We start from the raw sequence: 27,455 nt of genomic DNA, 5'->3' as shown, positions 1-27,455 counted from the left end.
GGGAGATTCGTCCGGAGAGCGCCATGGCCGCCGTGCGCGCCCTTCTGCCCCGCGTGCGCGCCGTGCTGCGCCCTCCAGCCCGCGGCCCCGCGCTGCGCGCCTTCGCCTCGGGTGAGTTTGGACCGGCCGCGAATGGGCCCGGGCGGGGCTCCGGCACCCCCGCCTGACCCCGGACTCCCGGCCTGACCTCGGCCCCCGGCAGACCCCAGACCCCGGCCCCTTCAGCAAACCCTGTTGGAGCTGGAGGGAGGAGCCCGTGTGTCACTGGCTGGCGGTCAACTCGGCCCCGGGGCTGAGTGCCGAGACCTCTGGCCCACTCGCCCTTGGTTGTTGGTTGTGAAATCCCCTGCGTTTACGTGGCTTTAAGAGGAGGTATAGTTCCCTTCCAGCAGGACAGCCCCGGACTGGAAATGTAGGTACTGTCTGTCCTGCCACCTCCTGTCCAGGCCCACCCGTGTCCACTGCTGCTCTGACCGAAACGCCAAGGCGACCGTCTCCCTCTCTAGGCCGCCTGCGCCCAGAGCCTGCCCCAGTCCAGCACCCGCAGTTGTTGCAGTAATTTTGCGGGTGCTCCAGAGAAATTCCTGTTCTTCCTTGGGGCTCTACAGGGACCCTTGTGTCCTCTTTCTCTTTCAGCCCCTATGTCCAATTAGCTACCAGCTCGTGTTAGTTTCACCCCGAGTTCTTGACCTTCCACTTCTGCCCCCTGACCTGTGGTCAGCAGTTATTCTCAGGCCTGGCACAAGGCAGGCACCCTGCTATTAAACACGTGGTATTTCAGTTACTCCACAGCAAACCCATGGGATGCACACCGTGGTCACTGTTTTGCCGCTAAAAAACTAACCACTCAGCAGACACTCACCTTTGTTTTTTCAGGCTCACCTTCCTCTCCAGGTCTACTGACTGCCCCCAGGTCGTGGCAATCACCCTAGAAATTTGCCTCTGTCTACCTCCCACCAGGCTGACCACCCAGCTAGGCCAGAGCTCTGTCCTGTTCGTGGCTTAATTTTCCCAGTCCCTTCTTTCAGCAGAATCCTGGGCTGTCGCATGTGTGTCCTGGGAGGAGATGACCAAGACATGCTAGAAGGAAGGCAGCTGCAGATTGTGTTCTGTGCTGGGGATTTTTCTTTAACTTAAGGAAATGTTTAAACAGACATGAAGGCAGAGAGGGGTATCACAGCCACGGTATGCCCATGTGGCTGAGAGCTGCATGCAGGAGCCATTGAGGACTGGATGGGGATCCCTCAGAGGGTCTCTCGGGGTCACGCTGTGTGCACTGAAGGACACATTTTCCCTCACCCCCCAGTTTGCTACCTGCATGAACAGAGATCCCTTTCTGCCTTCTTGCCCTAGGTGCTAACTTTGAGTACATCATCACAGAGAAAAAGGGAAAGAACGGCAGCGTGGGGTTGATCCGGCTGAACCGCCCCAAAGTACTCAATGCACTTTGCAATGGCCTGATAGAGGAGATGAACCAGGCACTGGAGGCCTTTGAGAAGGACCCGACCGTGGGGGCCATTGTTCTCACCGGCGGGGATAAGGCGTTTGCAGGTGTGGTGCACAGCAGTGGTGGCAGATCACCCAGTGCCTTTGCATCTGGGCAGGTGTGGGAGGGACACCTGTGGCGTGTGGCGTGTGGCCTGATGGAAAGCTTCAGGCAGATACGCACCTCCTTAATGGCACACAAGTGAAAACGCGCAAGGGAACCGCTTGGATGAGCAGCTCCGTGTGTGTTGAATGTTTACGTGTGCTCTGTCGGCCTCCTGAGTCCTCCTCACAGCTGTCTCCTGTCATAGCACCTATCACGGTGTGTTGCTGCTGTCTGTCCCAGCACCCACAGTGCCCACGCATGTTACACTCAATAGCTACTGCTGGTTTGGGGGATACAGGACTGGTGGGCTGTCTGCTGTCTGGTATGTGGAACCTCATTTCCACTCCTTCTAGCTGGAGCTGATATCAAGGAAATGAAGAACCAGACGTTACAGGACTGTTACTCCAGCAACTTCTTGAGCCACTGGGACCGGCTCACCCAAGTCAAGAAGCCGGTCATAGCTGCTGTCAACGGTTATGCCGTGAGTGTCCATCGAGCGTCTCCTCTCAGAATGCTTGAGGAATTGCACTTTGTGTACAAAGCATAGCGGATTTTTATGTTGAAAAGGCCGTAAGTGTAGTTCCCAGGCCAGCAGGCGTCTCCTACCAAACAGTGCCAAAGAGCCGAGAACTGTGAAGAGAAGACACGTTTTGGCACCCACTGCCTTTGATAGGTGTTCCGCGGTGGCTTCTCCCCAGGGTTCTCCCCCAGCTGGGTCAAGGCCGTGGGTGTTGGCTTTGGCCTTTCTGTATCATTTAATTTTTTATTTATTTACCTTTTTGGCGGCTGGCCAGTGTGGGGATCTGAACCCTTGACTTTAGTGTTATCAGCATTGTGTTCTCACCAACTGAACTAACCAGCCACCCGATGTCATTGTAATGCTGTTCTGACCCACATCACCCCATAAACTAACTTCTTTTCCTGCGGTTAAGAGCCCTATCTCATCTCTGGCGTGTCAGGGTCCCTGTAGTCACACAGACTACTTGGAAATGCTGGGGCTGGTTTTCAGTCTGTGGAGAAGCAATGGGATGGGTCATTTCACACATGATTATTTGATCAGATCCTTCTGTGTAAGCCAGGGGCTGGCAGGTAGAGTTGTGTTGGGACACAGCTATACCCATTCGTGTACATATTCTCTGTGGCTCCTTGTGAGCCACAGCTGCAGGTTGAGGAGTCACAACAGAGACCACAGGAACCTAAAACCTAAAGTATTTACTGTCTGGTTCTTTACAGAATAAGTTTGTCAGCCCCTGGTGACAGCATCAAAACCACGTATACATAATTTATTGTAACGCTTAGCTAACTTTGTATGGCTGTGTTTATCTTTGCCGTACCTGGACTCTGTCGTTTTCATGGAAAATTTAAATAAGCAAATAGATTGATTTTCTGCCTGGATGCTGATGCTGAATGTTGCTTTACAGCTTGGTGGGGGCTGCGAGCTCGCTATGATGTGCGACATCATTTATGCTGGCGAGAAAGCCCAGTTTGCACAGCCAGAAATCTTGATAGGAACCATCCCAGGTAAAGAGTGATGAAATCTCTAGCATAAGCCCTTCAGGTCATTCTTTCTTTAAGATCTGCCCATGTCTTAGGGACCACGGCTTGCATCTGACTGGAGGCCCTGGGTGGGCGGCTCCAGTTCTGGCCAGTGCTCCTTCTGCAGACCAGCACACAGAGACCAGGGCAGACATGGTCGAGCCCAGAGAGTGGCCCTGGGGCTGCGTCCCATGTCTGATGGTACCAGGAACGGCTGGTCACACGGCAGCAACGCTGGCTAAGACCCACCATGGTTCTCTCCTGTTCACGATCTGGATCCGTGGCAGATCCTTGTAGGTCAGAGCTTAGAAGAAAGAACACAGTCACCCCAGCTGGCGCTGAGAGCTCTGCCCAGTGTGACTCAGGTCCGTCCACGCCCATCTCACTGGCAGGTCACATGGCCTCGCCTAGTTCAGCACAGCAAGGAGTTGGACCCCCACCTTCACTGGGGTACTGGGCAGAGAGCAACACCTGCTGCCCCTAGGGTCAACCTGGTAGGAGGGATGGACATATGGGAGGTGCCCAGGAGTAGAAGCCAGACCCTGAGGGAAAGCTGGCCACACTCCCTCTGAGGATGCCCTCCTCTGCCCTCTGGGTTTGACCCAGCAGGTTCTGAGTCCCTGAGCTGTGATCCCAGGGTACTTGTTCGGGGTCTGAGCCCCACGAGAGAGCTGCTGGTGCAGGAGACCCAGCACATGGAGCCAGGGAGACCCAGAAGCTTCTAGAATGTTGATGAGAGCTGGGGAGGGGCCCACAGATGCCACGTGACTCAGTCCTGAGATGAGGTATCAGGGAGGCACCAGCGTGGGGCCTAAGCTTGGAAAGGGCCCACCCTGAGGTTCCCGCTTGTCCCACCTACGGCCGCCTCACCCTGCCTGCCCATCCACGGGGCCTCTGGTCTTAAGCCCCATCTTCAGCCCCTCAGGACGTGCCTGTAGCATGTCTGTGGGATCTTCCTGGCCTCACTTGCCACAGAGCCAACTGTGACCAGCAGCCCCTCTGCCTCTGCAGGTGCGGGGGGCACCCAGAGACTCACCCGCGCTGTGGGAAAGTCGCTGGCAATGGAAATGGTCCTCACTGGTGACCGGCTCTCGGCTCAGGATGCCAAGCAAGCAGGTAGGGGCCGAGGCTGCAGCAGGAACCAAGTGGAGCCTCCAAGGCTACATCCAGGTGTCCCTTGTGGGAGTCAGCACAGAGCTTTTGGGTCTTGAGGGCCCAGGAGGCTGACTGCCTTTTGTTCTCACGTTTTGAGATATGTACGTGCAGAAGAGTAACCATATGCCCAGGTTTAAGGATAATAACGCAACCATCCCTTGTCCCCAAAGCCCAGCATAAGCCAGGGTGGATTTCCAAGGACCCTCCCTGCCCCATTGGTGACCACAGACCCCATGTCCTGCTGTTGGGTGCCGTGGACAGCCCGGCCTGCATATCTGAGCAGTGACCACAGTTGCAAGGCCTCGTTGCTGTGTGGAGCTGTCCATTGTGCTCCCAAGTGGTCACTAGGACACAAAAAAGAATAAAACCAGTACTGTTTCCACATGTCATTCACCTTTTTTGTGTTTTAGGTCTTGTCAGCAAGATTTTTCCTGTTGAAACATTGGTGGAAGAGGCTATCCAGTGTGCAGAAAAAATTGCTAGCAATTCCAAAATTATAGTAGCAATAGCCAAAGAGTCAGTGAATGCAGGTAAGGGTCTCCAGGATCCCACGGAAGGAGTCAGGAGGCCACAAGTTTTATGGGCAGAAATGGCAGGGTTCTCAATATTTTGATCTTGGCTATTTGTGGAGTTCCAATTTCTAGTCAGTCACTCACAAATTCTTTGGAGGTGTTCTGAGCTCCCCTTTGCACCAGGGCCAAGAACCAGGCCCCGCCTAGGAGGTGACAGCGGCGCAGCACTGGGCATGGGGGGGAAGGGAGCAGTGTTCCCTAAAGAGAAACCATGGAGTCTTGCGCATGGCAAAGCTTTGTTTCCCTGCCGGGTTCTGGGGTTGAAGGCATCCCCCCTCATCCTACATGCTCTGCCACAGCCTCGCTGAGAACATCGTGTGGGCCTGGGGGGCAGCTCCACACTGTTTCTTACTGGTCCGGATTCTTTTAGTTCTCTCTCTGCCAGTGAGGGGGACCTGACCTCCTCTCCTCAGAACAGCTGGAGTTGTAATGTAACAATTTGTTCTAGCATTTGGAATAAGACTGCCCGCTTGCTCAGTGAGCCTGGAACAGGTGTGTGCCCCGGGCAAGTCACTCATCCTCCCTGAGTCTGTTTATCTCCGGAGAGTGCAGCCTGTCCCTCGGAGGCTTGCTCATGGCCTTAGATGAGTGACTTGCATCTCTGAGGCAGAAGCTGCTGTTCACTGCAGTGTTTTGGCCAGGCCATAGGTGAAGGCACCTGCTGTTGTTCAGTCCCACCCTGAGGACACCTTGCTCCAGGTGCCAGAGCAGCAGCAGTGCACCTGCTCCCACCTGCATGCTCAGTTTCCCCCACCTTACCTTTGCTGAAAAGAGGCCCTTGCCCGAGGCCCAGAGCATTTCTCAGTGCCTGGGTTGTTCTCAGTTCTGGCTTCTACATTCTCTTTTCTCGTTTCCATCCTTAATTGTTTTTCTGTACCTTCCATTTCATCACTACCTCACACCCTTTTATAATTGGACAGAGATTGGTGTTTCCCCTTTTGTCCGACTCCTCATGCCTCTGCCTTCTTGGGGGCCCTGGGCTGATGTCAGGGGGGCCTGGGAGAGGGAGGTTCTCTGGCTCATCTCAGCTGGGTGGTCCCTTTGAAGAGGGAGGCCCACGGAGCAGAAGCAGAGGGAGCACTGGGTCACACACACCTGTGGGTCAGCCAGGAGGGTTTCCTGTCACCATGCACGGCAGGTCCTACAGCGAACAACTCAGTTCATGACTTCAGGGGTTTCTTTTTCAGCTTTTGAAATGACATTAACAGAAGGGAACAAGCTGGAGAAGAAACTCTTCTATTCCACCTTTGCCACCGTGAGTGAACATGCTCAGCTAGAGAATCATCATGTTCCAGCCATGCAAGTTGTGGGGAATTTTCCTTTACATTTTGCTATTAAGGCCATTTCTTTGAAGTCAAACAGCCTCCGCTCTAGCTGGATCGGATTTGTTCTATCAGTGGGTCTTGATTTTAACAGAGTACAGTGTGGGTAAGGACAGAGGTATGGAAGGCTTTACAGAGTCATTCCTATTACAGAAGTGCCTACAAATTGCACCTGAATCAGCAGCTCCTTATGTAAAATGCAGCTCATCTACCCATAATTTTCCTAGATCGTTCCAATTATTTGTAATATAGCTCAAGTGTAATACTATAATCCAAAGCTTTAGAGCATGTTTTCTAGGATTTCTGCCAGTAATTTAAAGGAAACTATTGTAATTATGGTATAATCTCTTTCGTATTACCAGAAAGTCATATCTAGGTGTTCTATAAAGGAAAGATTAAAAAAGCTTTGACTCTTAAGGGAGAGGTGAAGTTGTGTGTGCGTGTGTGCGTGTGTGGGCATGTGTACACGTGTGTGCATGCATGAGCACACATGTACAAGTACAGGAAGGGTGCAGCTGTAGAGCTGAGTTCCAATGTCCTCCGTGACACTGAGGGTGACACCTGATACAGATCACTACAAATCCAGGTGAGGTCTTGGTGAATGACCCGGATGTGTGCTGCTGAGGTTCTCTTTAGATGTGAGTTTATTCCAAACACACATTGGTGGTTCCTGAAAGACCATCTCTGGGGGTTGGGGGCAGATATATAAAAATCCCCATTCCCAGGCTCAGCCCTGATTGGTTAGGAACCCAGTGATCCCTCTGCAGAACCCTCCCCCTACCTTGAGTGTAGAGAGCAAGGCAGGGAAAGGAGGCTCAGGCAGACGTCAGCGGAGGAACTCTGTGGGAAAATGGGAACCTCCACCTCTGCCTTTCTCCCTTTTCCTGCCAGGATGATCAGAAAGAAGGGATGACTGCATTTGTGGAGAAGAGAAAAGCCAACTTCAAAGACCAGTGAGGACCCAGACCTCTACTTGAGGAGGAAAAACGTAGCCTGTGAGTTACAAAGGCAAATAGATCGTTCCCTTGTAACAGGTGGTGCTGGCGACATGCAGTTCCTGTCCAGCAGCCGCATGGCTGCGGCTGGAGCTCTTTCCCAGCGCGGTAGGAAGACCATCTCCACCCAGCTGGTGCGAGATTCTGTGTCTGGTTTGGGTTCGCATTCTGACCAGAGCATGATCTTCTAAGTCAAAAATTCTGCTGAAACACCTAAAGTGTGTTTAAATTTTTTGCTTTAATTCAGGAAGTGAGAGACGTTTGGATGACAGATCCATCCCTTTGCCTAGCACACGGTGTTCAGGTGGAAGCTGGCAGCTGCCCGGTCACACATCACTTACTGCTGGTCGGATGCAGCTGCTGGGGTTGGGGTGTTTCCATGCCAACTGTAAACAGATGCCGTGCTGATTAAAGTGACAACTGCAGTTGCATTATGCCTTTGTCAGTCACCTCTGGAGTCTGAACAGTGGGTTTTGTAAAACTATTTTTTTATTGTAAGTGAAAACATTCAAACAGAACAGAAATCTACACAGTAAGTCGTTCCCTCCTCACACTCCCAGGGCAACCACCGTGAACAGTTTGCAGCTTTCTAGAGATTTCTCTGTGCCCAGATGTGCACACGTACAGTCACGCACACATGCACAGGTATGTAGTTTGGCTTTCTTTTTGTAAGATTGGCGTTCCACACCAGAGTGCCCCCTGGGGGCTCTCCTGCTTCTGTTGTAGGCGTCCCTCACTGTTTCATTAGCGTTCTCTTCTGTTTGGTAACACACATAACATAAACTTTGCCATTTTAAGTGTGCAGTTCAGCCGCATTGAGCACGTTCACACTGCTGTTCAGCTGTCACCACCATCCGTCTCCAGAACTTTTTATCTTCCTCAACTGAGCCCTGCACGTGTTCAACACCAACTCTCCGTCCCCTCCCCCAAGCCCCTGGCAACTCCCGTTCTCCATCTCCATGGATTTGACGACCCTGGGTACTTCTCATAGGTGGAAACACACAGTGTTTGTGCTTTCATGTCAGCTTACTTAGCACAATGCTGCAGTGCGTCGAAGTCCTAACCCCCAAGGTGATGGTATTTGGGAAGTGATTGGGTCAGGAGGGTGGAGCCATGGTGAATGGCACCAGTGCCAGGGGAGCTCTTCGGCCCCTTCCAACCTGCGAGGACGCCGCCGGCAGGGGCCGTCCAGCAGCCAGGAATGAGCCCTTAACAGGCACCGCATCTGCCTTGATCTTTGACTTCCAGCCTCCAGAGCCGTGAGAAACCCGTTGGCAAGTCCCCAGTCTGAGGTATTCTGTTCACGGCTGCCTGGGCATACTCAGATGCTGTGTCCTCAGGGTTCACCTGTGTCCTAGTGGCTGTCAGAATTTCATGTCTTCTCATCACTGGATGGTGTTTTTAGGCGCTCTCTAACGGCCCTGACATCTGTGCTGTGCACTTGTCATGGTTTGCTTGTTCCTGTGGTGCTGGAGTCCAGCCGCCCTGCACCGACCCTGCGCTCTGCTGCAGCACCCAGTTTGGTGACGTGAGCCTTGTGCACATGAGGACGCGGGCTGGAGGCAGGGCGCAGGGTGGGCGCTCGTGGGGCTGCAGGAGTCTTTGGGGCTGCGGGGCTGCGTGCATCTGAGCCCTCGGATGTCCGCTTAAAATTCCCAGAGCTGCAGGCGAGGGCAGCGCACGGGGGCAGGAGCCGTCCACGCTGCACACAGGAGGAGACAAAGCTTTGCTAAATTCCTGAGTGATGAGACTGAGAAGGAAAATAAATTCCAGAAGCTTAAGTCCCTCCCCAAGATGCCTGGAGGTTGGAGCTGGAAGTGAATAGGCGAAAGCTAAATGAGTGCGGAAAGTGGCCGTGGAAAAGATCACTGTCACCTTCAACATTAGCAAGGGCATCCCAGCAACATACGGCGGTGAGAAGTCCTCACGGGGACAGAGGTTGAAGAATGGGAGCCTGAGATGACATCAACTCCCAGTTTTGTGTTTGAAGTTATAAAGAACGGTGCCAAGGGGGCACTGGTGCTGGACTGTCCCTGCCCAGAGGATGAGGCTACACAAGAGCAGGCGGCTGAGAGTGACGTTCTCTCCATCGGGGAAGTTTGCTTTCCATCCACCGGTGAGTGCATGGAAGGGCACCAGTTACACACTCAACACCGTGTCCCTGGGCCGAGCCTGGTGTGGATGTCCTAATGGATCTCCTTGAAGACGGAGGGGCAGACGACACTTTTTCAGGTGAGTAGGTGGAGCTCAGCACAGCTCTGGTGCACCAGGAGTTCATGACTTCTTGAAAACCTCAGAAGTTTTGTTCAGAGCCAGTAGTGCAGACAGATGGTGAAAGCCTTGATTTTATGGCAGGATTGGCCAGTGAACAAAACCCACTCTGAAGTCAGACACAAGTGCTTTCAAGTGGCTACTGTCCAACCATCACAGAAAAAAATGCCAAACTTAAGTGATGTCTATTGCACTCACTTACTGTTGCTTTTTCTGTACAAATCCATTCTAGATTTTTGTATAATGATGGACAATAACATGGGTTTATCTCCAAGAAAATAAAATTTCTGGAGCTGGACCAAACCTGAGGGAGGCGCTGGAATCCCCATCTTCACAGGAGTACCCAGTGGGTGAAGGGCCCTATCAGAAACACGGACACATGGACAGCAGCTGTCCCGCTTAGCGCCATATGCTGCATGAGGTTTGCAGATCTAGAACACAGAAGCAGCTGGAGAGCCGCCATGATACGCCCCACTCTGGGAGCTTCCTTTGGTGGCTTTAAACTCTGGGAGGGTGGGGCGGCCCTGTCCCCTGGATCACGGAGCAGCATCAGACACCTAGCAGGGCTCAGGGAAACTGGGTGCACTCATGACAGGAAACCTCCTCCCCCACCCCCAAACATCTGCCTTATTCTTACCTCACAGCCTGGCTCAGAGCATTGAACCGTCCATTTCAAACTCGGTTCTCCAGCAAGCGTCCTGGGAGAATCTGCGCAAGTCCTGGCACCAGGGGCAAAGATGTCCCACAGCCTGGGGGGCCTCACAGGTGGAAGGGGTACAGTCACTGCCTGGTCTGGGGCTCCCAACCCTCAGAGCTACTGAGGTGTGATGCTGGCACATGCAAGTTAACAGGCCTGGGGCCAGGCTGCCACAAGCCCCCCACCCACACGCTCTGTGGAGGGCCCCATCCGCCAGGAGACTCAGCCGTACAAACCAGAGCAGCGCTCTGCTCATGGGAAGGGGTTGAGGGCCTGACTGGGATGCCACGGAACCCCAGAGTCCCCGGGAGTCTCAGTCTCCTGCCCTCCCCACCATTCTCAACTGGAAGCCAAGAAATGGCCCAACACTGACCCTGCATCCCAGTGCATCTCAGGTCTGAACCTAGTTACCTGGTTCCAGAATGTGGCAGGGGCAGGAGCCCACCTCTTAGGCCGATGGATCACACTTCTTTATGCTTTATACTGGCCCCAGGGCTTGGGGGAGTTTGGGGACAGCACAGTGCTGGGAGACTGTCAGGTGTGGCTGCCCCAGGAGGGGGACCCCATACCCCAGAGCAAAACTTTTGCTCACTCGAGTTAATTGACCTTTGGCCCCATAACTGTTTGGGGGGGGCGGGGTTCATTTGTTTTTGAAGCTGAAATTTTCCTTCTCATCTATCTCTATAAAATTTGCTTTCCCTTGTATATTTGCATTAAAAAGATGAACCATTGGGGGACATATGTGCTCTCTCCTCTTAAAGGTTGCGGTAGAAACTGCTCAGATACAGCCCTCACCCTGGGTGGAGTCGGGAGCTGCTTCATGCAAAGCAACCTACCTGTGGCCCTGCAGACCACACGATGAGTCCCCCAGGCAGCTACCCAACTTCTGCCCTGCTTTCGTGGCCAGCCTGGAGCTGTGTGTCCAGTGTGCTGCTGCGAGCTCATCATCAGGATGGGCTTCCGGGGCCAAACAGGATGACATGGAGATGCCCGTTTTGTTCAGATTTTTTGCTGTGGCTTTGTCATTCATATATGGACATTTCCAGACCTTTCCCACCTGCACTGGCTACACAGCCCCATGACCAGTTGGCATGAGGTGGGAATGGTGGGCCCTGAGGGGGCAGAGAGCCTGGCATGGGCTGCCCTGGATGGGCTCCAGCTGGGCGTCTCCCCCTGGACAGGTGAGCAGGGCAGCCCTGGGGGGTAAGGCCTGAGGGCAGGAGGGGTGGGAGCAGGCCCTCAGGGCCAGCTGCGGCTGGGCAAGAGCCCGCCTGCAGGTTGGACAGTGAGGTTTGGTGTTGGGTCCTTAACCTGGGATGTGGCCAGGCCAGTGTAGCATGGGCACTACTGGCATCTATCCTCCAGCCTGAGTGTGGGAGCAGGGGACTGGAGAGAGCAAACACAGGGCTGAAGGCCGAGGCCACAGGGCACGGAGCCTCCTGTGTCAGTCAGCTGTTGCTGCAAACAAACTGTCCCTAACTTAGCGGCTTCCCATGCCCATCACTGGTTATAATTCTCACGGCTTCTGTGGATCAGGAATTCAGACAGAGCACCGCAGTCAGCTTGTCTCCTTCCATGGGGGTGCATCTGGGCCTTCGGCTGGAAGACTGCGAGGCTGAGGCACCTCGTCTGCAGGACTGCTGGCCAGTCTGTGCTTGACGCTGGCCATCAGCTGGCCCCAGCTGGGCTCTGCTCCTGCCCTGAGCTTCCTGCCAGTATGGGCCTGGGTTCCAAAGGTCAGCGAGGAAGAGGGAATCAGGGGACGCCTGGCTGCCTGCTGTGACCTCACCTCAGAAGCCATGTAGCAAGGCAGTCACAGATGTCCACAGTGCTTCAGGGAAGGGAGCAGAACCCCCCCCCCCAGCACCTGTCTGGAGGGGTGGGCATCTCCTCCCAGAACCACCCTGAGCAGGGAAAGCAGGGTGTGACTGGTGGTCCTGGCTCTGAAGGGGGCAACCAGGGGGCTTCCCAGATCCCAGGCCTCCAGGAGGCCAGCAGCAGGGGGAGAGGGAGCCTTGGAGCGTGGGCTGGAGCCCTGGATACATTTCCCACCCTCCCAATTCTGGACACCCAGTGTTGGGGTCCTGAGGTGGGAGAGGATGGGGGGACTAGAAGGTTCTGTCCTGAAGAGGACAGGCAGCTGGAGCCCTGGAGTCAAAGGTCAGGACACTGCTGTTCTGGACAGGGGCTTCACAGCAGGCTGACCTGTGGCGATAGGGTGGAGGACCCCTAGATGTTCCCACACTCCACCCATTCCCACCCCTTGCCTTAGCGTGGAGGCTGGGCGTGCCGGCCCTCCTGGGTCCCCTTGGGCAGGCCCATGGGTGTCCTCCCTGCTCCGGGCAGCGTCAAGGGACCTCAGCTGAAGGACTGCGTCCGCGCTGCCCACCCCGAGACATCAGGGACCAGGTGGGTTCCGTGTGCTCTGCGAAGTCTGGGACCACCAGGACGTGGCCGGAGGGCGGAGACCCTGGCGAGGGGAGGCCGCAGGGGGCGGCGGCTGAATCGCCTCGGCCTGAGGGAGCTCCAAGTGGGTGGGCTGGGGAGGGGCACTGGGGAGCCCCCGACCTCAAAGACGCGCGGGCACCCGAGTCGTGGACCTGGCGGCTCCCGGAACAGGCGCCTGCGGGCTGGGCCGGGTGTCGCGCCCACGTCCTCGGTGCGCAGCGCGGGGATCCGCAGCAACCGCTCTAGGACCCTCCCCCGGCCCCGCGCTGACCCCGCGGCCCCGCGATCATGGTGGCGCTGAAGGGCGTCCCCGGAGCTGCCTTACGCGCTGGCGCGGATGGAGCACGGAGACGACATCGGTGAGCGCAGAGGGACCCTGCCGGGACTCGACGCCTCCCCGTCGTGAAGAGCTGGGTTTGGGGTGGGGGCGTCGCTCTGGCCACCAGGCCCGCCTCCGAGCGGGACGCCCCCCGCCACCTCCCGCGTTCTTTACGGAGCGAGGCCGGCACCAGCCGCCTGGGTCCCGGCGCACTCGGCGTGTGCCCGGCGGTCACGGGGAGAACGGTGCCCATGCCCGGGCGGCCTCCGGTCTGACACGGGACCCCCAACCCTCCCCACACGGCCCGGGGGGCCCAGCGACCGGCGCCCGGGCCTGGGGCGGGACTCGAGGTAGCGCCAGGCGCGTCCTCCCACCCCGTTGGTTTCTTCGCTGCCGCCAGGCCGCTCCCGCCCCTCCCCCGCCCGCCGCGTCCGTCTGTCTGTCCCACTCCGCAGACGGGGACGAGGGAGGGGCGGGCGGGGGCCTTGGGCGTGGCCGAGCCCTGCTCACCTGAGGCCCTGCGCCGCCTCGGGCGCGCGTCTGACCCGCTGCTCCGTTCCCGCAGACGCTGACTTCCCCGCCGCCTCCATCTGCCGGCCGGGCCTGTGCAGACCCGCGTGGACGGTGAGCCCACAGCGGGGCGGCTCGTTCGTCCTGGCCCCAGTGCAGCCTGGCTGTGAGGTCCAGGGTGAATGCTGTGGACAGACAGTGGGGCGGCGGCGGCGGCTGGCACAGGGCGGGCCTGGGCATCCCGCAGCTCCTGGAGGCCGTGCTGCAGCTGCTGCCGCTGGACACCTACCTGGAGAACCCGGTGAGGGCCCCCGTCGCCCGCATCAGATGCTCTGGGCCTCAGTTTCCCCGTTGCCAGACTTTATAGGACCCACTTGCCTTGGAGTTGGGGGAGGCCGTGTATCCCCACAGGGGCCCTGACCCTGATCAGAGGAGTCCTAGACCATCACCCAACCAGGGGAGGCCTGGAGGCGCCCAGGGCTTCAGAACTGATCTCCGTCCCCTCAGGCTGCTGTCATGGAGCTGGTGCCCAGCGCCCAAGAGAGGGGCCTGCAGAGCCCGGTGTGGAAGCAGTATGAGTCCAGCCTGTCCTGCACCAGCTGCACCACAAGCATACAGCTCTGACCAGGGGCAGGCGGCCAGGGACCCTCTGTGTCTCCTGCGGGTTCAGGACGAGCAAAAGACAGGGAGTCCCAAACTCTGTCCTCATGTGGCCTCCCACCCACTGTCGTGCGAGTGCTCAGGACCACCAGGCACCCACTCACCAGCTGGGGGTGGAAGAGGTGCACCTGGGTGGCATGGCCACCCCTCCCTACCCACCCCTGAGCCTTCCACCTCCCTTCCAGTATTCTCCTGTCTGCCTAGGGGTCCTCAGCCACCATAGTCTGTGCAAGTGGAGCCAGAGGATGGGGGGTGCACCCTGGCCCCAAGTCTCCCCTGTCCCCATCCTGGCTGTGGTCAGAGGCCTGGCTTGGTGCCGCAGGTCACAGCCCACCCTCTGCCCCTGCCTTGCCAGGGGACATGCCCGTCCTCCTGGGCAACCCACTGGCAGATCTTGGGCAAGGCCTACCTGAGGGGAGGAGACCAGGGGCTCCCATCCTGGGCACATAGCTCAGAGGGACTGAAGGGCTTGCCCAGCTGCTGGGATGCCAAACAATGCAGGCACCTCACTCACAACAAGCCTCCATGTGGGGATGTGAGAAACACCTGTGTTCCCACCTGCTCAGTCCTCAGGAGTCAGAGGCCTAGTGTCCTTGGAACCCCTGTACTAGGAGAACCAGAGAAAGGAAGCTCAGAGCCAGGGACTCAGGGCAGGCCCATAAGGTTTTCTGGGCAAGGTCCCCTCCAACTGTGCCATTCTGTCTTCCAGAGTGCCCTGGCGAAGATAGAGAGGTTTGAGTTTTATGAGCGTGCCAAAAAGGCTTTTGCTGTTGTGGCAACTGGGTGAGATCTGTCTGGGTCCAGCTGGGTGGCTTTGCCCTGCCCCCAGGCTCCTCAGGGAGCTTCCCCCATCCTCTACTCAGCTCCTTCGAGGCTGAGACTAGATGACCCACAGAGAGAGAGAGACAGGAGGGATTTGGGCCCCTATTTGCCCAAGGAAGCTGGTCTCTGGACCTGTGTCCGGCAGGTGGGATGAAGGTGGACGGGATCTGCTCTGTCTTCAGGAGGGTGGGGCAGGGGATTTAGCCCTCTAGCCCTCTGGCCCAGCTCTTGTGGGGGTGCCCAGCTTGGTTCTTTATGCAGGGAGACGGCCCTTTATGCATGAAAACCTCATCTTCAAGAAGGGGGTGCTTGCCCTCAGCTCCCTGCAGTGAAGACCACCCTGGTGGAGACCGCGCTGGACCACAAGAGGAATGAAAGGCCCCCTGAACCCCTACAATGCCAACCCCAACAGGCCTCCCAGTGGTAGCACCCAGACCTGGACCCCAGCCAGGGGCTCTAGGGGCCGGTGGGTCTTGGGATGGACCCTACTGACAAGAACTGGGATTATCCCTATTTGTGAAAATCATAGAAAAACGCTCAGTGTTCAGACTAAAGGCATAAACAGCAGCTCTGCTCACACTCAAGACTCATTTTGGTGCCCAGCTCAAGGGAGGCTACTGGCTACTGGGAAATAAGGCCTGGGGCCCGGGCAGGGGCCTGGGGCTGTGACAATACAGTGCATCAGAAGAGGGCTGGAGGTGGGTGGGATGGCTGCCCTGGCAGCCTTCATTGGGATGGGGGATTCTGCATTTGTCCCTGGGCTGTGGACACTAAATCACTCCTGACCAGGGGCCATTCCTTCAGCCCCAAGCAGGAGCACAGGTCCCAGGGGCCGCCTGGATACTGTGGGAGGAAGAATCTCGGGAGCTCAGAGGTGACTATGGGTGCTGGTGAGGGTGTGTGGGCAACCCTGGCATTCCAGCTAGAGAGGCCTGAGTGGTAGGCTGGGCCCCATGCCCGTGTTCAGTATGTTGAATGCCTACTGCATACGCTGAGCCTGGGCATGAAGTCAGACACAACCTCCCCGCTTGGAGCCTGAGTTGTCCTGGGAGGTCAAGGTCACTTGGTGCCCAGTGCCCAGGCAGAGAGGCAGTGAGATGCAGGGGGGTTCCTGGGAGAGCCGTGGGTGGCTTTCCCACATGATGCTTGGACTGGGTCTCAAAGGATGGGGGGAATTCCCGTCGGCCACTGACCAGACCACAAGGCCTCTCCCCACGGATCCTCTCCCTGCTTCCCCCACCTTCCCACAGCCACGTGGGTGCAAGAAGAAGACAGGCAGACAGAGCTGAGGTCTGAGGGATGGATGAGCTGCGGGAGCTGGGATGACTGGGGCTCCCTCAGGGCCTGGGGGCAGGTGGCCCTGAGGCTCCAGCAGTGGGTTGCAGGAGTCCAGACCTGCGTGCTCTGACCACGAGGAGAACCTAGGGGGCAGGCGAGCTGACTTGGTGGGAGATTTGGGGCCGAGCCTGAGGAAGGGACCCTCCTGGATTGCCTCCACGGCTTTCACCGCCCCACCCCCCAGGACCTCGCATTTACGTGAGCCCGTCACCGCAGGTCTTCAGCTGACTCATGACCCCACGGCCACATCTAGCCACACAAGGGCCTTTCTTTAAAGCTCTGTTGAGGTTTGACATATAATAAATTGTGCACACTGGAGGTGTGTGCATTGATACATTTGGATACTTGCATACACCCATTGCCACACTGAAGCCAGCGGGCACCTCCACACTGATGTGCCTTCTGTCCTTAGGTTAGTTTGCACCTTCTAGAATTTTTTTTATGTAAATGGAATCACATGGTGTGCTCTGCAATTATACATAATTATTGTGCAGTTCATTTATGTCATCTGTATGATAATTCCTTCCTTTTTATTGCCGGCCAGTCTTCTTTTGTGTGGACAGACTACAATTTTTTATCCGTTCGCCTGTTGCTGGACACTGGGTAGTTTGCAGATTGGGGCCATTATGTATAACGCTGCTGTGATCATTCATGTGCTGGTCTTTGGAACCTGCTTTCATTTCTCTTGCGTAAATACCTAGGAGTGGAATGGCTGGGTCATATGACAGGTGTTATGTCATACTTTGTAAGAAACCCCAAACTGTATTCCAAGTAGCTGTGCTGTGTGACATTCCCACCGGCTCCTCCACACCGTCGATGCCACCTGGTGTGGTCAGTCTTAATTTTAGCCTGTCAGATGGGTGTGGAGTGGTGTCCCACAGGCTTCAAATTGCATTCCTGACGGTCACTGGCATTGCGTATCGAGTCTCATTCCATGGGCTTACCTACCTTTTGTCTGTTCTCTTTGGTGACATGATTGTTCTAATCTCTTGCCCATTTTTCACTGGCTCCAGCACTTTCTAAATTCTCCATCCATGCTCTTGTTGGGGAGCTCCTGTGCCCACCGGAATGCTCTTGTGCTCAACTAGACACTCAGAGCACAGGCCACCCAGCCACTGGCCTGCTCAGGAGGGACATTGGACAGGATATGGTGGGTCACCACACAGGTGAGGCTTGGGGCAGCTCAGGTGTGAGGGGACGAGAGTGGGTGGGCACCCCTGGCCGAGGAGCTGTGTTCCCTGGGCCAGTGTCTGTGGTCACAGCTCTGTAGGCAGGGCAACCAGAGTCCCCACCAGGCCACTGCACTCAGAGAAGCCAAAGCTATGGCTCCAGTGGGTCTGACTGGTCTCCCACCCACCTGTCACTTCACAGAAGCAGGGCAGCCTAGTAGTGCCATGAGCAGAGGAAGGGGTCTGAGGCCTGGCTATCCAGAGGGCAGGTCACCCCCTGTGGTTGGGAGAGTGTGTGTACCTGGGCAGGACAGCACCCATGAGAGTTTAGGGGAGGGGATTTGAAGCCCCACCCCAGCCTTTCCCCCTGACTACCATGAGGGGTTGGAAAGAGCCATACCTGCTTTTGGTGAGAGACTACCCCCCACCTCTGGGCTGTGCCTCTGGTTTCAGGTCACAGGGGCTGAGTGGCCAGTGCTTGCTTCCGTGCCTCCAGCCTGCATGCCACAACTGGACACCCCAAATCCCCCCCGGCTCCCTCTGCCTCTCCCGGTGCTGCTTCAGGGAGCCCAGAGCAGGTTCTGTTTCCCTGCCGAGACTGGTCCCAGTGCCGCCCTCCGGTCGCAACCTGACTGCTGCCGCACCTCTCTCCCCACCCTCACGTGCAAGGGGGAAGGCCTGGGCCTGGGGGCGTCTCTCACCATGCCACAGGTGGGGCACACATGGCCTCCTTCCTCCAGATGGAACAGGCCGGGCCCCAGAGCCACTAGTATTGAACATGTGCATAGCCTTCCTCTTCTGTTTGCAGGTGTTTATTCTTCTAGGGGAGGTGGGGGTCAGCAGTCCCAAAAGCCTGGGCCTCCGCTCAGGGGGAGGGCGGTCAGGGCCCCTCAGAGCCCTCCACAGGGTGGTAGATGTGGTCTCGGTCCTCCTCCGGCCCCTGGAGCACCTGGAGAGATGGTGTAACCTGCAGAGAGGGCCCCTCCTCACCCTGGGCCTCCTCAGGTGGGGGATGGTACAGGCCATCGAGGTCAGGCTCAGGACCCCGCTGGGGGCTCCAGACACGGCCCAGGATGTCCTCAGTCTCCACCCAGGCCTTGGCACCTTGGGACAAGCAGATGGAGGTGTGGCCTCAGCTTCCCTCCTGGGATCCTCTCCCACCCCTTCCCAAGGACTACCCATTCAAGCTAACCCCACATGGTAGACTCCCCTGCTGTGGTCTTGCTCCCACCTGCAGGGTCAGGGTGCCCACCTTGACCTCGTGGCTTCTCCTTGGAGGCAGGGAGGAGCCCCACCAGTTGGTCGTCCTTCTCTGGAGGCTCTACCAGGCGGATGCCAGAGGCCCTGCCAGTGCAGCGGGGTCAGGTGGGTGGAGGTGGGCACAACTGGGCCCTGGCAATGTGATGTGGGCTACTCAAGCCCACCACCTTCTGGGGGCCCCAGGACAAGCACCACTGCTGCTCTCCCAAGAGCTGCAGGTTTGCATGGCCTCTACGGACCCCACAGCCATGCGGTCCAAGCAGCCCCACTGTGTCCCTGAGCACAGGTGGGGGTGGGTGGGTGGACGGGTGGAAAGGTCAGTGCCTCCCTGGAGCAAGTCACCAAGGGCAAGGGACATAAGAAGACATCCTGGCCCAAGACTGAGCCACCAGCCACGGATCAGGAGCCACCCAAGGCTGCAGGAAAGTTGGGTGGGGGCAGATGTCCTGGGTCCCCCAGGCCCCGAGGCTCTGCCGATGGACCCCTGAGGGGCCCGAGCCTTGCCTACTTCCAAAAGCTGCTGGACAGGGTTCACTGTCCATCCACCTGACACACCCCAGGTTCAGGGAGGGCCCAGAGGGAACAAGCTGCAGCTTCAGAGGAGCGCGGGAGTGGGCTTTCAGGCAAACTTACTTCTCTGTATCCTGCTCGGGGGTCCCATGTTCACCTTTGATCTTGAAAAAAACCTGGGAGAGTGAGGGTCACAGGTGTGGGCTCAGCTACAGTTCACAAGGGGCCCAAGGTTGGAGGACACGTGGAGAGGCTGATCCAAGGCCCACCTGAGGCTGCAGGTGGGTGGGGCAGGGACAGCAAGGCACAGTCCGCAAAGGTCTCCAGAGAGTGATGGCAGAGCAGAGCCACCCTCGGTGTCGGGACTGTGGGTCCAGGGAGTGAGGACACCAGCCTGTGCCCAAATGACCAACCTGCCTGGACTCAGGGCCTGGGGAAGGCCAAAATCTCTGAACAAGGGACCTGGACCTCACCTTCTGGCTCTGCATACCCACCCCTCCTTGGCCTTCAGGGCACTGGCTGGTTTTTGTGTCATCAAGGCACACCTACTACAACTGGAGTCACCTGGGTGCCATCCAGGCCCACCTCCCCCTCCTGGGGTCACCTGGGTGCCATCGAGGCCTGCCCATCAGACCCCAGGCTGGAGGCCCTATCCGTCCTCATCCTGAAGTCCCAAACATCTGCAGTCACACTGGTGCCCCCGCCCCTCGGGGAGGGGCCCTTTCCTAAGGTCTGCTGCCAGCCTGCACAGAGGTGACAGCCAGGGGTGGGCGCCGGGTGGGAGGGGCCCACACCTACCTGCTGTGCTGAAGCTGCACTTGCCTCTGGCAGAAGCAAAGCTGCAAGGCTGGTGACCAGGAGGAGCCTGGGGAGGCCAGAGAGGGGAGTGTGAGGTGGGGCGGGGGTGACCCCTGCCCATCAGCACTGCATCCCCCGACCCCAGGCAGGACCCAGGATGGGCAGCAGGAGGAAGGAGGATGTGCTGCTGGCCAGGGAGGCCTGGGGTGGGGTCTGTGCATGCACAGGTGGCTTCACCAGTGTCCCCACCTCACAGGCCAGGACACGCAGCGGTGAAAGCCCCAGGCCCACACCCTGCACACAGCCGCTGCACCTGCACTCTGGGTGGACGCCACAGGGTCAGGGGCCAATGGTGGTGCTGGAGACTCCAGAGGCCCTGCCCTGCCTCCGTGCCAACTTCCACACGGGGACACACATGCACATGCGTGGGGTTGGTATGGAGTAGTGTGGGCTTGCAGCCCCCATGGGGGAGGTGGGTCAGCAGGGCTGTAGCCCAGATCGCAGCCCCACAGAGACCTTCGCTCCTTCTTTGGGTGACTCAGCCCTTTGGGGGTGGGGTTTCCTGTGCACACTGTGGAAAGTCAAAGGGTAGTGGCGGGGGGGGGGAGGTGCCCTGGCCTGGTCGGGGTCAGCTGTCCTGCCTGTCAGGACCCCCAGACAGAGGCGCGTCGTCCATGCATCTGGACCCCATGCCCACGACCTGGCTGCCCCTGGAGGGCCCCTCCCAGGAACACAGCCCGGGGCCCCACACTGCTGAACACGGGTAGCGTGGGGGACAGCGGTGGAGGGCACTGGGCATCTGGGCAGTAGGACCCCCTGGGCCCCTCTCCGGGCAGACAGTTCTGGACTCCAAAGGGAGTCCAGGGCCCCCAAGCCACCCAGAGCCCACCTCTCTACAAAAGAGGCATGACTCCTGGTCCGAGGGTCCCAAGGAGAGCCCAGGAGAGGATGGGCAGGGGAGGGCCTGGCTGAGAAGAGGAGGAAGGGGCCCCCACATCCAGCAGAGCCCCAGTGCTTCCCAAGCCTCAAGCCCTGTTTACAAGGCAACACCCCCTCAGGGCAGCCCTGGGTCCTTCCCCGGCCCTGCCAGCCTCCAGCCCTCTGGGCAGTCTCAAACTGTCCTCCTCTGAGCCTGGTGCCTCCCCCTCCTCCCAGGGGGTCCCTGGGTGATTCTCCACTGGGCTGGAGGACCCCTGGGACAATGGGCTCTCTCACGCACACGTGGCCGCAGAGGCTGCCCTCAGAGGTGGAGCCTGGATGCAGACCCCAGACCATCCGAGGGCCCGTTGGGAGGGGGTCTCTGCCTCATTCCCATCCACACACAGGAAGAGCGGGTGCTCGCAGAGGGACACTGGCCTGGTCTTCACGGTCTGGGCACAGAGGGCCCCTCCCTTCTTCCTCCCCCCAGATACTCCCCTAAGCCAGGCCTGGGGTGGGGACTGAGCAGCCCCAGGAGCTGGGCTCTGGGCCAGAGTCCCTGGACCCACAGCCTCTGCAGCCCTGACAAGGCCAAGACCACTCTAGCTACTGGCCCAGCCACAGATTTTGGTGGGGGTAGGGTGAGGATTAGGGCTTGGGGGCTATGAGCATTACCTCCGCATGTCTGGGGTCCCCTTCTCAGTGAAGAGCGTGCTCTGGGGGAACTGTGGTTGCTGACCCAGGTGCCCGGTGCCTGGCTCTGCTCCTGCCACCCAAGCTGCTCAGGGTTTTATTGCCCCACAGGGTGTGTCTGGACAGAAGTCAGGGGCCCAGGGACTGGGTTCACAGTCACCCAGCCCCACTCCAGCCTTGGCGCCAAGCCAGGACAGCCAGGACACTGAGCTACCTCTCTGGGGGACCCTCGCCACCCTCTGACAAACCCCCAGTCACCTGCCTGCCCCTCCCTTCCTGCTGTTACACCCACCCCATGGGCACCAGCCCTGGCTCACACTCCACTCCCCCATCGCCTCAGCACCACACCAGCACCTGCACCACTGCCCCACACCGGTCTCCCGCCCTCTCCTCCAGCCACCCCAGCCTCAAGTGTCCTGCATGCTGCAGGCCCTTGGCTTTGTGACCTGGAGATGGGGTTCTGGCCAGAAGGCATCAACCTCAAGCTGGGTTGGTGCCATCTGACCGGGGTGCGGCTAGTGGGGGCTGTGCGCAGCCTGAGGACCGTCCCCGTGCCCTGCCCCCCAGCCCTCCAGCTGCCCTCCCAAGGCCCTGCCCTCCCCGGGGGCTCTGAGCCTCCACCTGCCAGGGCACAGGACTCCTCCTGCAGCTGAGTTTTCACAGACACGTGCGAGGGGTGGGATTCGATAGGATGGGTGATAGTCATCTAAACAACCATTTCAGCACTCTGGAATGTGACCACAGCACACAAGCAATTGAGAAGACCCTGGAACGAGCTACAGGATCCTAGGTGAGAGCAGAGGTCGCCTGGGGCTGCTCCTACCCCAACCCAGCACGGAGCGGGCACAGCATCTCCACAGAGGAGGCGGCAGGGGGTCAGTGGCTCTGGAGCTGGGTCCCTGGTTCAGAACAGGGCCACCAGAAAGATACAGCCATGGGGCCTGGAGCGCTCCCATGCACCTGCAGCCACCAGCCTGTGCGCCCCACAGAGGTGGCCGGGACGTCTGCGGGAAACTCAGCTGCGCCTCTGCCCCAGCGCTGAGTGCTCAGCCCACACGGGCCACCACAGGGAGACCCAGATCCAGAAGACAGGCTTACAGGGCAAACAGAAAGGAAAGTACTGGGCAGAGATTTCAGTGCCATGCACCACAAGGAAAACCAAGTCCACAGATTTAGTACAGGAAAATGACCAAACGAAAACAGCTAGGACAGCGACCCTCAGGTGGATAGATGAGAATTCGAAGTGGATACAATGCATTATCTAAAACATCTAGTTTTCAAAAATTAATAGACTAATTTTCGAGCAATTTTGGGTTTAGAGAAAAATGGAGCGAGAAGTACAGAGGGTTCCCGCACACCCGTCCCTGTGACGATCACCCTGCGATAATGCGGTGCATTTGCTGTAATCAGTGGGCCAATTAAAACATCTATTTTCAACCAAAAATTACAAGACAGGCAAAGAAACAGGAAAAATGTGATTCGGAGGAAAAAGCAGGTCATAGAAGTAATCTCTGAGTGGACCCAGATGTCGGACTTAGCAGACATAAAATTAATGGAAACCATGTTAAAAGAATTAAAGGAAAATGTGATGAAAATGACTTAAATAAGTAATCTCAACAATTTGCTAAAAGAATCAAATGGGCATAGTGGAATTCAAGAATACAATAACTGAGATAAAAAATTCGCCAGGCTGCTTAATAGAAGCCATACTTAAGTATGTAATATCTTTCACTTAGATCAATACTTAAAGATAAATCAATAGAAATTATCCAATATGAAGAGAAAAGAGAAAAAGAGAAAGGAAAAATGAACAGAACCTCAGAGACCTATGAGACATCCAGTGTGGAGTGCGGACACACACACACACAGGTCTGCGGAGTCAGGGCACTTCAGAAGTTCATGGAAAAAATAGAATTAGAAGATAACACAAATCTTTCCATGAACTTTTTGAAGTGACTTCATATATGCAATCACCTAAATAAAGGCAGAAAAAGTATTTGAAGTAATAATGGCTAAAATTTTTCCAAATTTAATGAAAAGCATTAACCTACAGACCCAATAAGCTCAATGAACCCCAAGTAGGATAAATGCAGACATACAGCCAAACTGTTGAAACTCAAAGAAAAGAGAAAATCTTGAAAACAGCAAGGGGAAAACCACTCCTCACATCAGAAGGCCAACAATACAATCAACAGCAGACTTACCAGAAACAATGTCCAAAGAAGGAATAATACCAACCACGCACAAGCCACCGCGAGGCGAGGACACACCTATGAGGCCAGTATCGTACTGATGCCAGAGCCAGACAAAGACACTACAAGAAAAGAAAACCACAGGTCAGCATTGCTCCTGAACAGACACAAAAATCCTTAGTAAAATAGCAGCAAAATTCAGCAGCACGTAAAAAGAAACTTGTCCCAAGAATGCAAAGTTGGCCCCACATTCAAAAATCAATTAATGTCCTACACTATACTGACAAAATGAACTACAAAAACCTCATGAGCACTTAACAGACACAGAAAAAGCACCTGACATAATCCAATACTCATTTATGATAAAAACTTAAAATAGTTTCTCCTAGTCTGTGGCTTGTCTTTTCACTTTCTTGATGGTGTCTGTATTAGTCCGTTTTGTGTTGCTATAACAGAAATACCTGAGACTGGGTAATTTATAAAGGAAAGAGGCTTATATTCTGGACACGATTCTGGGACAGCTGCATCTGGCATGGGCCTCAGGCTGCTTCTACTCATGGTGGAAAGTGGCAGGGAGCCAGCAGGTACAAGCAGATCACATGGTGAGAGGAAGCGAGAGAGAGAGAGAGAGAGAGAGAGAGAGAGAGAGAGAGGGGGGGGGGGAGGTGCCAGGGTCTTCTAAACAACCAGCTCTTGCAAGAACTAATAGAGTGAGAACTCACTCATTAATCCCCCCTCCCCCAGGGAGAGCATGAATCCATTCATGAGGAATCCTGCCCCATGTCTCAAACTGCCGCACTAGGGATCAAATTTCCATGAGTTTTGGGAGGACAATACATTCAAACTCCATCAGTGTCTTTTGAAGTGCAAAAATCTCTAATTTTGATGAAGTCCTATGGAAACTATTTGCAAACCAAATGCTAACTAGGAATAAAAGGAAAAATGCAAACTAGGAATAAAAGGAAACTCCCTAAACTGGATTTTCAAAAAGTCATCTATAAAAAACCTCCAGCAAACATCATATGTCATGGAGAAGACTGGGCGCTCTCTCTGGATGACTGGGAAGGTGACGAAGATGTTCACTCTCACTGCTTCCGCTGCATGTCGTCCTGGAACCTGCAGCCAGTGCAACGAGGGAAGAAAAAGGAGAAAGTGGGTTGGAGCAGAAAAAGGAAAAGGGTCTTTATTTGCAGATGACATAATCATTTTCAGAAAATTCTAAGTAATGCAAAAAGAAATTACTAGAACTAATAAATAACTTTATCAAGATGTCAGGATACAGGATTAATATATACAAAAATCAGTTGTGTTTCTGTGCACTAGCAATGAACAACTTGAAACAAAATTAGGAAAACAATTTAACTCATAATAGCATTGAAAATAATAAGATACTTAAAAATAAATTTAACAAAAAACACAGAAGACTTGTGCTGAAAAATGTTAAAGAAGATCTAAATAAATGAAGATATTCTGTGTTCATGAATTGGAAGACTCAATTTTGTTAAGATGGTGCTGTGGATTGAATGTCCCCCCAAAAGCCTGACCCCCGTTGTAACAGTGTTAAGAGGGTGGAATATCAGACTATGGCAGTGTTGAAAGGTTAGGCCGGGCCCGCCCGTGGCTCACTCGGGAGAGTGCAGTGCTGCTAACACCAAAGCCACGGGTTCGCATCCCATATAGGGATGGCCGGTTAGCTCACTGGGTGAGTGTGGTGCTGACAATGCCAAGTCAAGCATTAAGATCCCCTTACTGGTCATCTTTTTTAAGAAGAGAAAGAAAAAAAGAAAGGTTAGGCCTTCAAGAGATGACTGGATCGTGAGGATTGTGCCCTTGTGAATGGATCAATCCACTCACGGAGTTTCACGGTTAATGGTCTGATGGGCTGTAAGGGAGTCGTTCTGATGGCTTTATAAGGTGACTGAGTGAGCAGGTCAGCTCTCTTGCTCATGCTGTTCTCACCATGTGACACCCTGGTAACCACAGGACTCTGTAGAGAGTTCCCACCAAGAAGGCCCTCACCAGCTGTGTCCCTGGACCTTGGACTTCCCAGCCTCTGAAACTTTAAGAAATAAACCTCTTTTCTTATAAATTACTCCGGTTCAGGTATTCCATCATAAGTGACAGGAAACAGAAAACGGCGGAGCGAGGGTCCCCATCCTCTCCCCAGACCGGCCAGCAGGAGCCAGGCCCAGCAGCCCGCCTGCCCGGAAGCCTGCCCGAGTCTGGCGGGCAGGGCTCCTGCCGCCCTCCCCCGCCAGCTCCTCTGTGGCTCCTTCACAGCTTCTCCGCGGTGCTGCTGGGACATGAGGCACTTGCCTTTTTGCCCCCTTCTCTCCCAACCCAGTGTTTGGGGAACTTTTACTGTTTGTTCAGACTCCTGGCTACTTATTACAGATTGTCAAGGGCTTTGGGGCTGGGAAGGAAGAAAAGAGTTGGAAACACAATCCTCTTGATTTCCCAAGGTCAAAGTCAGCATCGTCCCCTGCCTCTGGGACCTTCCTGGTTTCCCAGCAGGTCCTGGCTGGGAGGGCTCTGAGCTCTGTACTGGAACTGAGCGTACGGGAGACAAGAGCTGGGACACCTGCCAGACTCGAAGACCCCTGGCATGAGGCAGACGCTGCTTCCCGCTGGCCTGGCGCACCCTCTACCCACAACTTGTCAGCTGGTGGTTCAGCCCCAACTTTGAGCCCTTCACAGCCCGAAGCTTGGGCCACTGCCTGGGACCCAGCAGACACTGCCCGGAACACCTGATGCATTCCTTTTTCCCGTTCCCCTACCCTCCGTCCTGGGACCACGACACTTGAATCACTGAGTCTGATGTGCCTCCATGGCCGAGCTGGGTCCAGTGCCCTCTCCTTGACCTTAAGGTGAAGGTCAAGAGCACAGGGACCGTGTCTTGCTCGGCTGAGCTCCCCAGTGGGATGCTGCCTGAGGAAAGGACCTGCCTTTGGCGATTCCCTGTCTCCAGATTCTCAAGGGAGGTTCCCACAAAGCCAGAGCGTCTGAGGTTTCCTGCTTAACAAACTGCCCCCAGGACTTCGGACACTCACAGATGGAGCTGTATGAATTCAGCAGGTCTCACTTCAGAGGGTCAGAATGTTAGTCTGCTTTTGTTTTTCATTTGTTTTGTTCCTTGAATCAATGCTGTTGATGATGAGTTGTCTTCAATAAATCATGTGTCCTTTAAAATAACAAAAACAAAAAAACAGAAAACAGAAAACATACAGATGATAATTCTCCCAAAATTGATCTATACATTTAATGCAATTCCTATCAAGTTCTTAGCGGGATTCTTTGGAGAAACTGGCAGTCTGACCCTAAAATTTATATACAAATGCAAAGGACTGAGAATAGCCAAAACAATTTTCTAAAAGAAGAAAAAAAAAATGGAATACTTACACTATTCCATTTCAAAACTTGCTATAAACCCACAGTGATAAAGATAAAGCTATAGGTCAGTGAAATGGAATGAAAAATCCAGGAATAAACCCATATATGGACACAAATTTTTGACAAAGGTATCAAGACAATTTGATACACAGAAAGGTCATCGTTTTCAACAAAAGGTGCCGAGACATTGGATATCCATATGAAAAAAAAAAGAACTTAGACCTTTAACCCTTTAACTTACATTGTATTCAAAATTTAACTGAAAATGCATCTTAGACTTAAATGTAAA

General features: G+C 55.5%; 2 protein-coding genes and 1 pseudogene across 2 annotated transcripts; 2 read left to right on the top strand and 1 right to left on the bottom strand.

Moving 5' to 3' along the window:
* On the top strand, nucleotides 1–7,602 carry ECHS1 (enoyl-CoA hydratase, short chain 1). The gene is made up of 9 exons (XM_063102717.1): nucleotides 1–111; nucleotides 1,354–1,551; nucleotides 1,945–2,072; nucleotides 3,013–3,112; nucleotides 4,139–4,243; nucleotides 4,693–4,812; nucleotides 6,042–6,109; nucleotides 7,068–7,171; nucleotides 7,419–7,602. Exons 1-8 carry the CDS (start codon nucleotides 24–26, stop codon nucleotides 7,131–7,133), a joined length of 873 nt encoding a protein of 290 aa, XP_062958787.1. The 5' UTR covers nucleotides 1–23; the 3' UTR covers nucleotides 7,134–7,171; nucleotides 7,419–7,602.
* On the top strand, nucleotides 7,225–9,490 carry LOC134381830 (complement component 1 Q subcomponent-binding protein, mitochondrial-like; annotated as a pseudogene).
* An 8,795-nt stretch (nucleotides 9,491–18,285) lies between these two features.
* Nucleotides 18,286–19,663, bottom strand: PRAP1 (proline rich acidic protein 1). Its single transcript, XM_063101631.1, has 4 exons — nucleotides 19,649–19,663; nucleotides 19,299–19,351; nucleotides 18,658–18,749; nucleotides 18,286–18,509 (listed from the first exon to the last, which is right to left on the bottom strand). Exons 1-4 carry the CDS (start codon nucleotides 19,661–19,663, stop codon nucleotides 18,286–18,288), a joined length of 384 nt encoding a protein of 127 aa, XP_062957701.1.
* Between the last annotated feature and the right edge of the window lie 7,792 nt (nucleotides 19,664–27,455).

This window comes from Cynocephalus volans, chromosome 7 (genome assembly GCF_027409185.1).
Source record: "Cynocephalus volans isolate mCynVol1 chromosome 7, mCynVol1.pri, whole genome shotgun sequence".
Lineage (NCBI taxonomy): Eukaryota > Metazoa > Chordata > Mammalia > Dermoptera > Cynocephalidae > Cynocephalus > Cynocephalus volans.
This window is presented reverse-complemented; position numbering and strand designations above follow the sequence as displayed.